Source organism: Trichosurus vulpecula, chromosome 4 (assembly GCF_011100635.1).
Source record: "Trichosurus vulpecula isolate mTriVul1 chromosome 4, mTriVul1.pri, whole genome shotgun sequence".
Lineage (NCBI taxonomy): Eukaryota > Metazoa > Chordata > Mammalia > Diprotodontia > Phalangeridae > Trichosurus > Trichosurus vulpecula.
Genome location: NC_050576.1, coordinates 127,532,561 through 127,549,360, shown reverse-complemented (window position 1 = coordinate 127,549,360; position 16,800 = coordinate 127,532,561). Strand labels below are relative to the sequence as shown.

The 16,800-nt window shown below is 35.2% G+C and overlaps 1 protein-coding gene across 1 annotated transcript in view; it reads left to right on the top strand.

The window, feature by feature from the left end:
* Positions 1-16,523, top strand: part of AIDA (axin interactor, dorsalization associated) — a 52,197-nt gene extending 35,674 nt beyond the window's left edge. The window contains exons 5-10 of the mRNA XM_036754132.1: positions 3,622-3,685; positions 3,838-3,944; positions 8,912-9,034; positions 10,851-10,973; positions 13,396-13,513; positions 13,726-16,523. Of these exons, the coding sequence (XP_036610027.1) occupies positions 3,622-3,685; positions 3,838-3,944; positions 8,912-9,034; positions 10,851-10,973; positions 13,396-13,513; positions 13,726-13,822 (632 nt within the window). The 3' untranslated portion in view covers positions 13,823-16,523. The remainder of the gene's footprint in view (positions 1-3,621; positions 3,686-3,837; positions 3,945-8,911; positions 9,035-10,850; positions 10,974-13,395; positions 13,514-13,725) is intronic.
* Positions 16,524-16,800: the final 277 nt, after the last annotated feature.

Here is a 16,800-nt window from a genome sequence, read left to right as displayed (position 1 = left end):
AGAATGTGGTTTGGGATTTGTTAAAGTTAGCTAATAGTTTTTAATTAAGATTTTAATTATTTTATCAGCCTTAGATTCTTAGCTTATTGGTATTTAGCTAGGTTACAGTAATTCTTTTCTAAAGAGCATAATAATCAACCAATTAGGCATCTAGATAGCCCAAAAATTTAGAAATGGAAAGTTAATGAATAATAGTAACTTCAAATCTTTTGGACATAAATTCTTTTTTAAAAGGTATATTATTTTACCAAAAATTTCTTGTTCTTCAATACTTCAAACATCTGGGATATGAAAACATAATATAATTTTCTTGTATTATTCCTAAATGATTTACTTGTTATCTACTCTACCTCCATTATTGTAATTGTAACATTTTAAATGTTGGAAAAGACTTCAGAGGTTATCTGGTCTAGCTCCTGCCTATTGTTTCCCATTTAAAAAAAAAATCAGTCTTCAGGGGATTTTTACGCATTGCCACTCAGAAAAGTTGGGGAGCCCATCTTGCCTTGTCATAAAACTAAACAAATCAACTGTATAGTCCTTTCCAACAAAACAAGCCATGTTATTTATATTTGTGTATTTGTCTATCTTTTTTAGGATGTAAGCTTCAAGAGATCAGGGTATATGTTCTGTGATAGCATGCTGTGAGTGCTTAATTTTTTATTAGTAGAATAAATTTAGATACTTTCTCTGCCTGCTTTTCTGAGGTCTGAAGTCTGTAAAATAAATTAAAAGGACCAAATAATAGTCACCAAAATAATACTATACTTCTTGCTTCTCCTAATGCCATCTATATTATGATAATCCTCTGTGGTTCTCCCAGTGCCTAAAGTATGCTGAAACAACATTGGTAACTACTGTAACTTTCTCAAGCTATCAGGATAAGTGGAAAGAAATACACACCAAAGGCAGACTCCCTTTTTAAGTAACTTGAAGGGATGTCAGAATTCCTCCTGTTAAAATGGAAACATATTACTGAAGTGTACTAAAGAGTTAAGTGAAGTTTCTTGAAATTTTATTTTTGTAAAAGCAAATCTTGTGTAATTTGTAAATAGTTAACATTGATTATGGAAAGCCATTTTGAAAAAATGAGATACTTTGCCTATTCCAAAGTAGTGATACCTGAGAAAGTAGATAGGATCATAGGTCTACCACCTGTGGCCTCAAGGCCACATGTGGCCCTCTAGGTTCTCAAGTGCAGCCTCTTGACTGAATCCAACCATCACAGAATAAATCCTCTTAATAAAAGGATTTGTTCTGTAAAACTTGGACTCGTTCGAAAGGCCGAACCCAAGTTCCTAGAAGGTCACATGTGGCTTCTAGGATGCAGGTTCCATACCCCTGGCTAAACCTTGAGGGAGACCTCAAAGGCCACTTAATCCACTCCTTTCATTTTATAGAGAAGGAAAGTGAGGCCCAAGAAAGATAAGTGACTAGTTCAAGAGAACACAAATAGTAACCATCAGAGGAGGAATTTGAACCCAAGTCCTCTGACTCTATAATCAGTGTTCTTTCTAATATGCATCATTGCCTCCCAAATACAGCTCTGCTCTGATATAGTAACTGTATTTGAATTCAATAGAATATTAATATTTGGTGTGGTTTTCCAAAGCATTGTAGTAATATTTTATAAATTTTGTTTGGTTTAAAATGTTCTTTGTTGTTCACATTCTATGGGGAAGGGGATGTGTAAAAGGTAAAAACTAAAATTTCTGTACAGTAACACAGATTTTCATTTTGTCTTCACCTTGAGCTAGCAAGAGACTTTTCATGCATTAGCTTTCAACAATTCAAACACCAGTTTGGGAGCTTTCTTTAGCACTTAAAGGAAAAAATGATGAAACATGTTTAAAAGTATTTCAAATTTTATTAAGATATTTAATATTGTACAGTATTCTCACACAGATACTATATAGAATTACCATATCTAAAAGAAAATGTAGTCTTTAAATCCTGTGAACATACTTGTTATACATAATTTATCTTTCAACATAATTTATTGTCACCACATTGTTATTTATTACAAGCTCTTAGCAAGAAAAAGGAGATGTTTTATTATATAGAATTGGATATTATGACGGTATTTAAAACAGAAATCACCTAATATAGATCTGGATCACTCAGGAAATAAACATGATTCAGATGAACCAACCCCAAGTCTTGGGACTTTCACCTTTCTTGTATCCTGAAAACTGAAGGAATTAGGGGAGGTTCTTACATACTGAGATTTCTGTTAAACGTCCACAGTTAATTTTTAAAAAATAAGACTAACTTCATTCTATATAGCACCAATGATTTTCTCTTTTCAGACTTTTAACACAATATAGCAGCTGGTTTGGCTCTAAACTTGAAGAAACCACAAAGTTGGGAAGGCAAACATCAACTAGAGCAGGTCCACACCTGTGACCTGGGAACCTGTGGCCTGGAGACCACATGTGGCCTTCTAGATCCTTGAGTGTGGCCTTTTGACCAAGTCCAAGTTTTATAGAACAAATCCTTTTATTAAGGGGATTTGTTCTGTGAATTTGGGATTCAGTCAAAGGGCCCACTTGAAGACCTAAAGAACCACAGGTGGCCTCAAGGCTGCAGGTTCCCCACCCCTGGACTAGAAAGTCACAGGAGCCCTTGGGTTGCCCTGGGGCTAATTCAGTAAGCTTTGAAAAATAAAAAATGGAAAAACCCTACCTTCCTACATTCAATCCTGATGGAAAGACATCAAGGACATCTAAAATTTATGAAAAAGCATTTACATATAATGTATTCTTTACGGGGAATGGGGCTACATAATATCACAGCAGAATAGCAAACTGTGGAGCTGTAGATAGAAGGTAGATAAAAGAAGTTATTTGCTATCCTTTTAAAGATAGCAGTAGTATTGCAGATCTGTTGTAGATACAGGTATTATAGATTCAGTAAGCAAATATTATAGCTCTTAAAATAAAGAATTTGTAGATTATAGCATTTACCCTTCAGACATAGGACTTCACTAAAAAGAATGTCAAAAGGGATTTGTAACACATATTTGAGTTGGAAGGGAACTTAGAATACAGCTGATTCAACCTCTCATTTTACAGATAAGGTAACTGAAGTTCAGAAAAGAGAAGTGACTTGACCAGGGTCACATGGCTTGTAGTGGAACCAAGAACCAAACTCAGGTCTCCTAAAATCCAGTACAGTGTGCTTGTCACTTGATGCTAAGAATAGGCAAGCATTTGATGGATGATATAAGACAAAACGTGGTCATAGACCTTTGAAGGCAGAGTGCTGAAACCATTTTTCCCTTGACCCTATTTTAGTCACTTCTTAATGTCAGTCTCAATTTGACTGTGATGAGGATGGTAGTCTTCTGTAAGGTCTCTGAATCTTTGGAGCTTAATTTCCATGGAAGTCTGGCAAAATCCAAGGGTTGGTAGCATTTGGAACAGACTGTAAATTTATTCCTTGTTCAGCCTTTCAATTGCAGAATGTATAATAATGGCACAGGGATTGTGGTAAGGTTGATTAATTTTTTAAAATATATATTGTTCAATATGAATTAGTTGTGAAAATTCACTGTAAGGCCCATTTATTTCTTGATTCTAGGTTCACGAAAGAACTCATTTTTTATATTTCTCTTTACAGTCCTAAAGAATATTCTTACTTATAATAAGGAATTCCCCTTTGATGTTCAGCCGGTCCCATTAAGGTAAGAAAAAAAACAACCCAGACACCATTTCGACTTTAATGTTGTACCTATATTTCTATGGCTGTTTTCATATTCACGTGAGTAGTACCTTGGGAAATAAGTGACTTGGAAGCATATTGTTTGCATAGCTCATCATTTCCTTTTTTGTGTAGGAGAATTTTAGCACCTGGTGAAGAAGAGAATTTGGAATTTGAGGATGATGATGAAGAGGGTGGTGCTAGAGCAGGATCTCCAGACTCCTTCCCTGCTAGAGTTCCAGGTAGGAGTCATCAATTATACATTTGTTTTTATCTAAGATCAAGAAGTATGGAGCTTTTCCCCTAGTTCTTTCTAGAAGGGAGTAAAACTTCTTGAGCAGGTTCTCACAGCCATGTGTAGTAGTTGCTGTCCTCCATCAGCCTCTGAAAATGGTATCATAATAGCTCACATTTCTCTAGTGACTCAAGATTTACAAAGTGCTTTCCATATATTATTTACTTAGGATGTTTTAAGTAATCAGATTTAGAAATTAACAACATGAAATCAATAGCAAACCAACTCTAGGCTCAGGCAAAGTGGCCCTTGGATGACTCTCTTATGTCTTGTGAGAGAGAGAATAAGCACGGAGAACTTTTTTACTTGCTTAGATCGGTGAGCTCCATGTTTCTCTTCCTTTTCTGCAGCCGGCCAGGCCTTTTATCTTCCTTGGCAGACTGGGGAGTTTCCTTGCCTTTTCCCTCCTGGCCCCCAACCATCTCACCACACCCTGTTTTTCTCTCTTTGTGCAATTCACTTCATATATCTAGTTAGCTTCGGGAAGTGGAACAGTATTCAATGATACAGTATTTTTTTAAGGCAGTGGAAGCTTTATTAATATCATTAAAGTTCCAGGGTTCTTAATGCTGTTCTCCTAGATTAATTGTTACATTACTTCTAATGTGTTTTTATAATGAAAGAGTGCATACAATCTTGCTTTTGCAAAAGGAGTAAGATGGGATAGGCAACTTCTCTTGAAATTTCTATTTCCTACTCAAACAACATGCTATAGTTAATGTGGTTTCAAGTTTTAGGAATGCCAACTTAATTTGATAGTTTCCCTGCTCCAAATACTTACAGAAACCTGGAGCAAATGACAGCAATGAGACAGAGAAATCATTTGAATCTGTGTTTTGGGGCCAAGATGCTCAACTGAAGATGTTTCTTGTTCTCTTACAGTGAGCTCATGCTAATGTGAGAGAGATTAAATAATAATGTAGCTTTTTTTTCTGTGATGTGGTTTTGCAATATTTAAATATAGCCCCTCCCCTCCCCTGTAGCATGAAGGTCTGCAGGTTTGCAATGTTGCATATGCTACCAGGGTCCATTGCCAAGGCAGTCAGTTTTGCTGACCTCTGTTACAGAAGAGAATTTTGTATATTGGAATAAGACTAATATAAAAAACTAAAGACATCAATAAAACTTCTAAAAATATATAGTTGAGAATAAGTTTTCTGATAGCTTTTGTGACTTACTGTGAAAAGTAGGGAAGTATTTGTAATCAGAAGGTGGGGGAACTAAGTGTATTAGAACCAAATGAGCTGTCTTTGTGACTTGGGATTGCCTGTTGGGGCTCTTCTTTTCACAATCATTTTTAAGTTGCATTTACTCTGAAAATATAAGGATAGCAGTAACTTTTAAAGGATCTTCAAAGCACAGGAAATTTTTCTCGTTTTTAATCATGCTAAAAACCCATTGCCAAAGATTTATAGGCTGTATCTGCAAACTCAGTGGCAGAATAATTCTTATAATTGTTTTAACTAAACTTTCATTAAAACCACAATGCTTTTGGAATGACTAATTTTAGTTCTGATACTTTAAAACCATCAAGTAGATGGACTGTACTGATTTGTCTAAAGGTTATTAAAAGCCAGGTTATAAAGATTGTGTGAGTGTTCTGAAATGTGAACTTTATGTAAATTCTAGGTGGCAATCATGAATGGTTTAAAAAATTTGTTGTTGAGAAAACTTCGCATTTAGGTGATTGCCTATAATAGCCTTAGTTCGTGAAATTAAAATTTTATTTTCTAGTTATTTGGTATGAGAGAGGTTAATGATGAACAATTGTCTGTAGATAGATTGACTTCAGGGACAGCTAGGTGGCACTGTAGATAGAATGCTGGCCTGGAGTATGGAATACCTGAGTTCAAATTTGGCCCCAGAAACTTATTATGGGCAAGTGACTTAAATTGTCTGCCTCAGTTTCCTCATCTGTCAGATGGGGGTAATAATAGCATCTACCTCCCAGTGGATCAAAGAAGATAATACTCATAAAGTGCTTAGCACAGTGTCTGGCACATAGTGGACCCTTAAAATGCCTATTTCCTTCTTTCCTCCTTCCTTAGTTGTCTGAAAGAGCACCGATTGAAATATAACTTAATAATCCAAGTGTGATCCTACCGTTTTGTCCTGGCCATCGCTCCGTGCCTGGAATGTATTAACTCCTTAGTTCTGCCTCATAAAATCTCTTTTTTTAATTTATCTATTTTTAGTTTTCAACATTCCTTTCTATAAGATTTTGAGTTCCAAATTTTTCCCCTCCTCCTTCCCCCAGAAGGCATGCAATCTGAAATAGGCTATACGTGTACAATCATTTTAAACATATTTCCACATTAGTCATGTTATGAAAGAAGAATCAGACAAAAGGGAAAAACCACAAATCTCTTCCTTTCTTGAGGTTGCAGCTGAAGCATCACCTATTACGTGAAGCCTTTCTTAACTACCTTGTGTTTCAACTACTTTGTTATTTATTCTTTTTATATTTATTTTGTACACACCTTTATAGCTACTTGTCTCCTCCATTAGAATATTAACTTCTTGCCAGGAAAGAAGGGTCTTTTTCATTTTTTTTGTATTTGTATCCTCATTACTTGGCACATATTAATGGGCTTGTGCTTGTTGGTTGATTGATTAGTGAATTTTTTATATATGGCATAATGGAATGGTTAGATAGAAACGAATGGTCTTTGGCGTTCACTATCAAGTTTAGTGTTTCTCATTCTGTACACACACACACATACACACACACACACACACACACACACACACACACACACGAAAGGCAAATCAAACTAATTAGAGTAAAGCAACATATTGTAGATAATCTTGGTGCCTTTGAGAGGCAATGACACAGCCTGGAGAATTAGGTAGTGCTTGGCACTTGAGCTACAAGAAACTTGGAGAAGGTGGGTTAGTTAACAAGATTATGTACTAGAGGGTATGATACTGTTTTTACTTTACTTTTAATTTTTTGGTCATCTTGTGTGATTCTTTTCCTTGTCCTGCTATAAATCTTCCATGGGGTATGACAAGGCATCTAGTTTCAAAGAGCTTATGATAGCTGGCATTTATGTAGCTCTTTAAGGCTTGCAGTCATTTTACATACGTTATCTCATTTAATTTAGATGATGAGTCACATAAAGAGATAAATAGAAATACAAAACAGATGACTCCAAAGTAGTAGAACAGTTAGTAAGTATAATAGTGGGAACTGTAGGAGTTAATAATTCGTTCTAGAACATCATAGTCAACTTGGATGTCCTTGTTATGTTACTCATTTACGCACAAATACATTTATCTTCCAGCTGTAGCTTTTAAAACTTCTGCCTTTTGCTTGTGAACTTTCTCACTTAACTGACCAGGCAAGTTCTCTTGTCTTGTCATGATGCATTTCTTTAAACTGTTATAGGAGTTACCCTTTGCACCACTAGCTGGTGCTTTTGTTTCTTCATAAGGTCAAATGCTAATCTTGTTTATTCGACTGTTTTCCAAAAACTGTTAGTGATTGAAGAAATAGATTATTTAGCATATATGCATCTTAGTTTAGTGCCTCAGTGAAATGCAAAACAGAAAAAGAATTATTTAGACCTTGCTTAACCCTGGAGAAAGAAACTCCCTAGTGCAGTGAGAAAAGTGCTATAATTGAAATAGATTCAGATTCTAGGTCTGCTTACTTACTAGCTGTGCCCTTGGATAAGTTTCTTGACCTCTGAACCTATATTTGACTCTTTGGCTTTTACAATCTTTATTACATGTTTTGGGGGTGTATGCAGGAGTTTTGTATGAATGGGGTCTCAGCTATATAGTTGTGAATGCATGTCTCCTTTAAGGGAGGGATCCCTTTATGCTCTAAAACTGAGGTTGATCTTATGATAAAGCCCCAGAGTAGGAGTTTACTGGGGGACAAAATTTTGTTAAATAGTGGATTAAAAAATACAATGAATCAGAAGTTTTTATTTTACCTGCTTTTAATAAAAAAAAAAGCTGGACAAAATACAATTTTATCTTAGATACAAATTTATGGGACAAAAGAATCTTGAGCTCTGTTCCATAGCTTTCCAGAATCCAAGCTTACCCCCATACTATAATAAGGTCAAGAAAACACCTCTTTATCCTCTGCTGTTTCTTCCTAACATTAGCAACATTTGTTAGAGTAGAACTTTAGACACAGATTATTAGGATGGAGGAAGTGCTCTCTTATGGTAACTGATGGTGTTGCAGTTTTTGACCTTTAAATTGCCAGCTAGACAAAAATTTCAATTAGTTTGGACTTTCTTGGCCCTCTCTTCTTGAGATTTACTTTGGCCTTATCACTAATTCTTACTGATGTTTGGGAGAGCAAATATGTGGGACTGGATCTGGAAAGGAATATGAATTGGGATTTCTTTTTTCTAAGTAGTTGATTTTCTGTAACTATAATTATGCACCCCCCCCCTTTGTTTTATGAATGTTAAATTTGAAATGATTTTTTTTTTTTGCAACAACAGAATCTTTTTTAAGGATATTTGGTCATATTCAATTTATCAGACTCCCAAACATTTGAATTCCATCTAAATTTTAAAAGATTATTACCGGTTCCTCTTAATAAACTATTAATCACCATGTTTTCTAAATTATACTTATTTCAGGGCAACAGGTATTACATTTTCTGTGTGATTTAAACTCTTTAAATAATAAACTTTGAATTGTTAATATCTGTTCAGTAGGTAAGCTTTTGGCACTGAAGTAGGAATCTTTAGATCTAGGGCAGCTTTCTTTTTCCCAAATATTAAATAATCTGAAAATCACCTTGCCATGTTAATGAGGATTTTAGAGAGAAATAGTTTGTTTAACTACATGAGAGCAAAGGCCATGTCTTCTCTATGTTCTTTTACATACCTACTTTAAAATTATTGGTAGGGTTAATGTTTATTGCTGTTTCTCTGTTACCAGGTACTTTATTACCAAGGTTGCCATCTGAACCAGGAATGACGTTACTCACTATCAAAATTGAGAAAATTGGTCTGAAAGATGCTGGGCAATGCATTGATCCCTATATTACAGTTAGTGTAAAGGGTAAATAGTTCTATTTCTACGTTCTGTCTCTGGTGCATTTTATTCTACTGCTTTTTGTGGTCAAGCCATTGACTTTTTTTGTCATGTACCTGTGACAAACTCATTTTGGTCCACTCTATAGTGAGACAGGATAACTGGGAATAGATTTCCATTCATCATCCTCCACCCCCTGCCACCCCCTGCCCCAGAATTGAAAGGGATATGCCAAAAGCACTTGCCTGTTTATTTATAACATGCTGCACAACATTGCTTTTGGGGTTTTCCTAAAATGTGTCTGTTTTAACTCTAGTATTTTCCAACCATGGTGGTCATTAACTTTGTGCATAGTCTTCATCAAGCATTATTCCCTTGAAGAAATGAATTAATGCATGACACATTTCAAGGATCTGACCCTTTTGATGCAAAATCAAGTACTCTCCCATTTTTCCTCACATTTCCTGCTATAGGAACTCCCATACATTTCCAACAGAATTCTATGCATAGAAGAGATCTGTAGAGGTAGCTGAGAATTAGATCTTTAATGAATCACCAGTGCAGATGGAAAAACATGGATACACCCACAAATATCCATATCCTGAATATAATCCTGTGGGATGCTGAAAAAGTGGAATATTTGTTATCCTTAACTGTGTTGCCATGGTTATTATTAAACATGATTATTTTTTAGGAATTTTCTTCTTCTGTCCAGTTGTTTCTTGTAGACAATTTTATTTTCATTTTTGACTTTGAGTAGAGATCTAGAATTGGACTTTTTGTTGTTGTTAAGCTTGTACGTAGCACGTCAGTTTTCATCAACCAGTTATTAAAAATAACTATGAAGCTACTTTCCTATGTCTTATCTAAGAAGAACTGCATAATTAGTGCAAGTTGCCTATTTGTCCCCTAATTTTGGCCAAATCACATGGACAGATTTAATTTAAGCTATGGGAATGGGGGCAGATAGGCTTCTGAAATACATGTTACTTGAAGCTAACAGTGGTGCCATTAAAAACATTTTTTAGATTTTTTTTTAAATCACTTGTAAGACTGCTTTAAGGAGACATGTTAAGAAATGTTTTTACAAATGATTTTTGTAAAATTTGAGTGTAAATGTCTTCAAGCCTCTGCCATTGTCATTTGATTGTGCCATGAAACATTACTTTCTGCTTGGTCCTAAGACCTTCATGGACTCAAATTGCCAAATGCAATGAATTACATGTTATTTCAGGACATAGAGTTGTAAGAGACATAGAAGGCCCTAAGTGCTCAAAAATAATTTAGCCAGTGTAATGCTGTCTCTGAAGGATAAAAGCTACCTTCTATACTTGTTGCACTACTTGGTTGCTGTAGGTCAAATTTGGTTACAGAAAATAGAATGCACATCTCAATAAGTCCCTAACAGGGCCTTATACATAGTAGGCACTTAATTCTTTTTTGGATTAACAATTGTGATTCTATGACCTACCTAAAGACCCACTTCAAGAAATATTTAATAAACTGGAAGTACAATATAATTAAAGAACTTGGGTGTCACTTTGGAATTTCACAGTAATGGAATTCGATCTGTAGTTAAGATTTTTGTCTCTAAATTTCACTTTGAATTCATTTTTTTAGTCAGTGTTTCCTGCTGCTTTGCTCTCCAGTTGAAAAAAAAATAGGTTGTTAAGGACACATACAAAAAGGAAAATTATTGCTTCTGGGAAATCTTTACAATCATTTAATGATAATATTTGTGTGATGACAATATGAGAGGTATAACTTAAGTGATTTCACGGTCTATTTGTTCTTTGTATTTAGGTATTTCACGGTTCATGGTATAAACTTTCTTTTTCTATAGATCTGAATGGCATAGATTTAACCCCTGTGCAAGATACTCCTGTGGCTTCAAGGAAGGAGGATACATATGTTCACTTTAATGTGGATATTGAACTTCAGAAACACATCGAAAAATTAACCAAAGGTTTGTAGCATTTAAGAGGAAGAAATGGTTTCAGAGGACTTTACCCAGTTATGTACTTAATAAAAACTTCCTTAGAAGCAAATTTCCTTTTGGTTTTTCTTATCTTAATGAACTTAATAATGAAGCTACCACCTATGGTTGAAACCACTTTTCCCCCTAAAATTTACCATATAGAAAGGTTGATACTATAATTCCTAATTAGTTGAGAAGGGGAATAGAGGGCAAAATAAAATCTTTGAAAAAGTATATTGTGGTAAAACTATCAGTTAATGCTTGAGAACTCAGTACTTCTCTATGATTTTGATCATGTGATTCTTAAACTCTGTCCTTTAAAAAAAGATTTTGAAGTCTCCATGTCTTCTGAGATTCACATCCTAGCTATAGTTTCTCAAACTTTCATTCTTTGGAGGAAGTAAAAAAAATGGAATGCAGTCAATGCACTGGGTCATTTTCTGAACTTTAGAAGCTATGAAAATCTTTTCAGGAAATATCTTATGTTTTCTTTCTCCATTTGGTATGAGATGAACATTCAGGAGTGCTGTTTGAAAAAGCAAGCAGAATGGGTGCTTAATAAGTATTTGTTGAATGAATTTCAGGTTGGAAGATGTCGTGTGAATAATTGCCAATAAAATGTGCTTTTCCTTCTATTATGTAGATCTTTCGATGAAAACTGTAAATGTTATGGAAGCAGGGGAAGTTTTCATGTGCTAACTTTTCCGTCTTAACACACCTCTGTGTCCTTGATGACGTGACTCACAAGATGCTAAAAGTAAAACTGTATTCAGAGTTTGAGTCCCTTCACACTCCCAGGCCTTCTGATTTAAATTTTCCAACTCTTTTAACCCTAATTTGGGTTAGTGCTAAGGTGCACACTTAGTGGTTTATATAAAGTTTAATTAGTCTTCCCATCTGGCTATTCCTCTGAGGAATGACCTCGTCACATTTTGCCTTTGTGTTTCTGCTTAGGCATAGCATGTAGCACAGAGCTATGCATGCCAGGGGCTTAGTTAAATACATTATTTGCTGGTGATAGATGAATAATTCAAAAGAAACTACAGTTTGTAAAAAGATTCTTCCTAAAAATTAAAGACACTTGGGATCCTTCTCACCATTCTCAAGTATCAGTTTAACCTCATGCTCACTTTACATCACAGAGACACCTAAGCTTCTTGAAGAGACTAATAAATTTGATCTGCTTTCCTTATTGGCTTGGAGGCAGTTCCTCTAATATTGTGGGAGGTGGAAGGGAGGAAGTAGCTATTTTATGGATCTGGGAGGGTCTCGTTTTGGGAAAGGGAGGTCACCAGCAGCCTAAATATCCGGTTGTATGTGGTGGGAGAAGCCTGGCCACTTAATGCTTAACCCTTCCCTACCGAGATCCTGTTGTCTCCTGAGCGATTGGTTTCTCTTTTCCCCCTGACAGGTGAGGCACTCCAATTGGACCCAAGTGCCAAGGCTGTGCACACGTTTCTGAACATTGTTAAGCTTCTAGTAACTTGTGAGTTTTGTCATCAGTGAAAATATTAGATGTGTGTTGGCGGTCTTTAAAATCCGAGATTACAGCACAGTTCCGGTTTAAGTCAGCATTAATAGGTAACCAGTTAACATAAATTCCCCTGATTTCCCTCCCCCAATTTTTATATATCTTCTTTTGAAATTAACTGCTATTGGCTAAATTGGTATGTGATAGTTTCTTTCTCTCTCTCTCTTTAAAAAAAAAAAAGATCTTTTAGGGGTGGGAGAATGGGGAAGCTTTCCTGTTTGGTTTGGGTAATTAAAAAAAAAAGCAACCTATCATACCACTTCCCAGCTGTGGGAAAACTGGCTTTTTTTCTAGCCTCACCTTCCTTTATGCTCTCAAAGTCTTTGTTATTCCAGAAAGTTAGTGGTATAGGAAAGAAATTGCCATTATTATTTGGACCATTTTATTTATTAATGAAGTACTTCCTCTATTCCTGTAGTGTGATTGATATCACTTCAACTGAGAAACACCTGAAAGATTTGTATTTTTTTGTTATGGTAAAGGACAGACATATCTGTTTAAAGCACCCTGCCAACCTAAATGCATTTCCATCCAGTTACTTTTAAACTTGCTCACCTGATAAATGTGATAGTTTTCCTTTCATCCTTAATATCTTTTTATGTATTTTTAAACATGCTTTGGTGTTTTATGATCTTAACCATTCATAATATTTTTATAAATTTAAGTTAGTCTAGTTTACAGAAGACAGTTTTTGGTCAACACTACAATAAGTTCCAAAATAGCTATACTGAACTGAGAAAAAATATACATGATTCGGGTTACTAAAATTATGCCAGCTGCTATTTTTTCCACATGCTGCTCCCTATCGATGGAAATGGATTAACTCAGCAGAATATACTGACTATATTGTTGCTTACGTGAGTTTATTTTCCCCCCCAGGTGCAGCTATTTTCTTTGAATTCAAACACTATAAGCCTAAGAAAAGGTTTACCAGCACCAAGTGTTTTGCTTTCATGGAGATGGATGAAATTAAACCTGGGCCAATTATAATAGAGCTGTAAGTGATATGCATGTAAATTAATACTTGTTTAGTGGCATCTGAGTTACATACCTGTCTAGATACCTCCCTTGTTCAAAAATAATATGGTTTTCCGTAGAGCAGAGTGAGAATCCTAAAAACTTCGGTACCTTTCAGATGCTAAAAATTAATATCTTGAAAAGATTAGTCACCGAAGTTTATTTACAGTATGCCTTCTGTTGTCGTTCCAGATACAAGAAACCCACTGACTTTAAAAGAAAGAAACTGCAGTTGTTGACCAAGAAACCACTTTATCTTCACCTCCATCAAACTTTGCACAAAGAATGACCATGGCATGTATATCCTAAAACTTCTGTGATCTGAACCCCTCACTACAAAGTCATGGTAGCTCTGTGTAGCACATTGATCCTTCAGTAGGCTCCTAGGAAACCAGCCCTCCTCATGCCAATAAATGAAAAGTGTGATCTGTTCTACAGCCGCACCACAGAGATGTTTGCGGTCCAGGCCATCAATGGAGAGCAAGAGGACTGCACTCATTCATAAAGAGTTCCTTTAGCATACAGGTTTTTCCACAGATTTTTGAAATAGTCTTTGACTTGTGATTTGTGTACATGGTAAAGATTTAAGTTTTAAATTTACTTGCTATAGTGATTAACACCGGAGCAGGCAGGAACACTCATCTCCTGTGCAGGTTTTACTCCCCTAATTCACCTCTGCTTCAGTGCACTCCTTTGAATCCGTGTGTTTATTTCCAGGTCTTTACTGCTTAGGGCAGGAGTTGTCCAATGAAAGAGAAATTTGCCAGGTACCAGAATTGGTAAACTTGTAAAGGGTTTGTATCAGGGATGGCTCACCAGTCACCAATACCAGGTGGTTGGTTATGGGGAGGCTGCAGAAGAATTCATAACTTTACCATGAACATAGTTCAATCTCATGGGGAGGGCGGAGCTTATTTTCCAGATTTCAGCAGCCCATATTTACCAAATGACTTGAGGTAAAACTGAAGAGCTGGATTCTTTTTATATATTTAAGGGAATGGTCATCTAGGTTTCTTTTTTTCTTATTCAAAGCTCTTCCTCCGCTAAGTGATTATAAAATACAAGAGAGAGTGTCTAAATAATTTTGATTTTGTGACAGTGTTCAGCTACTATGATGTGGTTGAAATAACCTTCTATACGGTTCTAAGCTTTCTTGTCCAAAAATGTTTGAATTCAATCACTTCCTTAAAGATACCTACAGGAGTTATTGCTGTTTTTTTGAAAACTGATTGTAAATCCTTGAAAAACCTGCATACCTCTTATAGCAATTTGTATGCAAGTTTGGAAAGTTACTCTAAATTTTATTTCTGAGATAGATAGCTAGGATTACCATTTATTTTCTATTCAGATGTATTAAGTCATCTAAATCAAAAGATGCAGGTCATTAGCTTATAATTTGAATATCTACATATTTTTTTTACTTAATAAAGGGACATAAATAAAACCCAAGCAGACCTTTCATATACTTAATAGGCGGGATATTTAATACATTCCTTTAAGGTCTGTTGTGTGCTTTATGTGGACTGTATGTAGTATATGCACATACTTTCGTATGCACTTATATAATAGTAAAAAAAAAAATCCAGCACCGAGTGAATGCATTGTCAATACTAGCTTTCTTTTTTATTGTATAATCAGTTGTACCACTCAGCTCATTTGCTTTCTGTACCACAAATTCTTAAAAGTTGCATAACAATTTTATTAGGAAAACTCCAACAAAATAATTCAATTTATCCCTCCCTGCTTTAAGGGATGTAATATTCTTTGCTTTCAGCTCTCTGTTCAGGTCAGTTTTGTTCATGCTGGATAGACAGTTTAAAAAAACTATATATAAACATCAAGTTGACGATATAATTTCTCTCCCTTTCCTCAGTCTTGATTGGATTAATTCCTTTGGGGGAAATCATTTTCATATTCCTATTCTCTGAGTTTAAAAGAGCTCTTGCATTTGGAGCTAACATATCACATTATCTTCAAATAATGTAAAATTCCTATAGTGCTGTCAAGACTCTGAGTATTCAGTAAATCTCAATGATAAGACCTAAAAATCATTACTAAAATAACTCCTTCAGATTAAGGAAATGTGCATGAAATGAAGTGATAGTTTATATGAAAAAGTAACATTTCTGCTTCACAAGTGTGATTTAGAAGCACTAGTGCCTTAGGAAGACCATCTGAAGAAGTTTAAGCTAAGTTTGACTGCGCTTCAGTTTTCTAATGAAAGCACTTGTTATTGCAGAAACATCAACTATTCACTTAAATTCTGTACCATTTGGTGTGTCCCACATCTAAGCATTTATAAATAGTCTTCCTTTATATGATGGATTTTTTTCACTGATCTGAAACATTGAGCAGCAACTACACTGTACATTTGTCTTTTCAAGATAGAGTGCTGCTGATTCACAAATAAAGATGGCTTTGTGCAGTTTGAATGAATTTTACATGGTAGCACTAGCAAGTGAGCAAGTAAACATGGTTGGATGGGATGACTACTATAGTACAATAGTTAATTTTTTTTGGAATGGAATCTAATGATTTAAAATAAAAAGGATTTGTAATATTTCTACAGTGACATTCCAACCTTGGGCTTTTCTGGGGGAAAAATGGTGCAACTGGTTGTATGTGATTTGAAAGTTTTATGGTGGTTGTGGATTGGTTCGTGTTTAAGCCAGGTTTGAGTTTTTCTAAATTTCATATTGATGTGTCTATGAGTTTTCCTGAAGAGCATACTGTAGAAATTACTTAGGGAGCAAAAGAGTTATGTAAAGGGAAAGAGTTCTCATTCTGAGTAAATGATTAGGTTGGATTTAGCTTTGCTACTGTGATATCTTCCTAACTGGAATCTGTATCCAACTGGTGTTTACAACTTTTTGATTCAGCATTGTGTTACATGTCTGGGTGTCATAGGTATTCAGAGTTTGTGTTTGTGGATCAAGTAATAAAACGTTTTGTTATTTTACTAATATTAAACACATGTCCTTTACTGTGAAGTATGGAATATCTTTAAAAAAATTCTCCTACTCTTGATCTTTTAAAGGGCTGGAGAATCAGTGTGTGGGAGGATATGAAAAAATTAACTTTATTCCTTTTGTAGTAGTGATTAAACTTTAAGTATTTGTCCCTTTTTTTACTTCTCTCACGTGTAATGTGATAATGTAATAGATTCTTAATTTTGGTGTTAAAGGAGCAATCACTTCTTCCTTACTAAAGCTTTTGCCTCTTTTACATGCCATTCTTACTGGAGGCAAAAAAAAAAAATCATGCTAA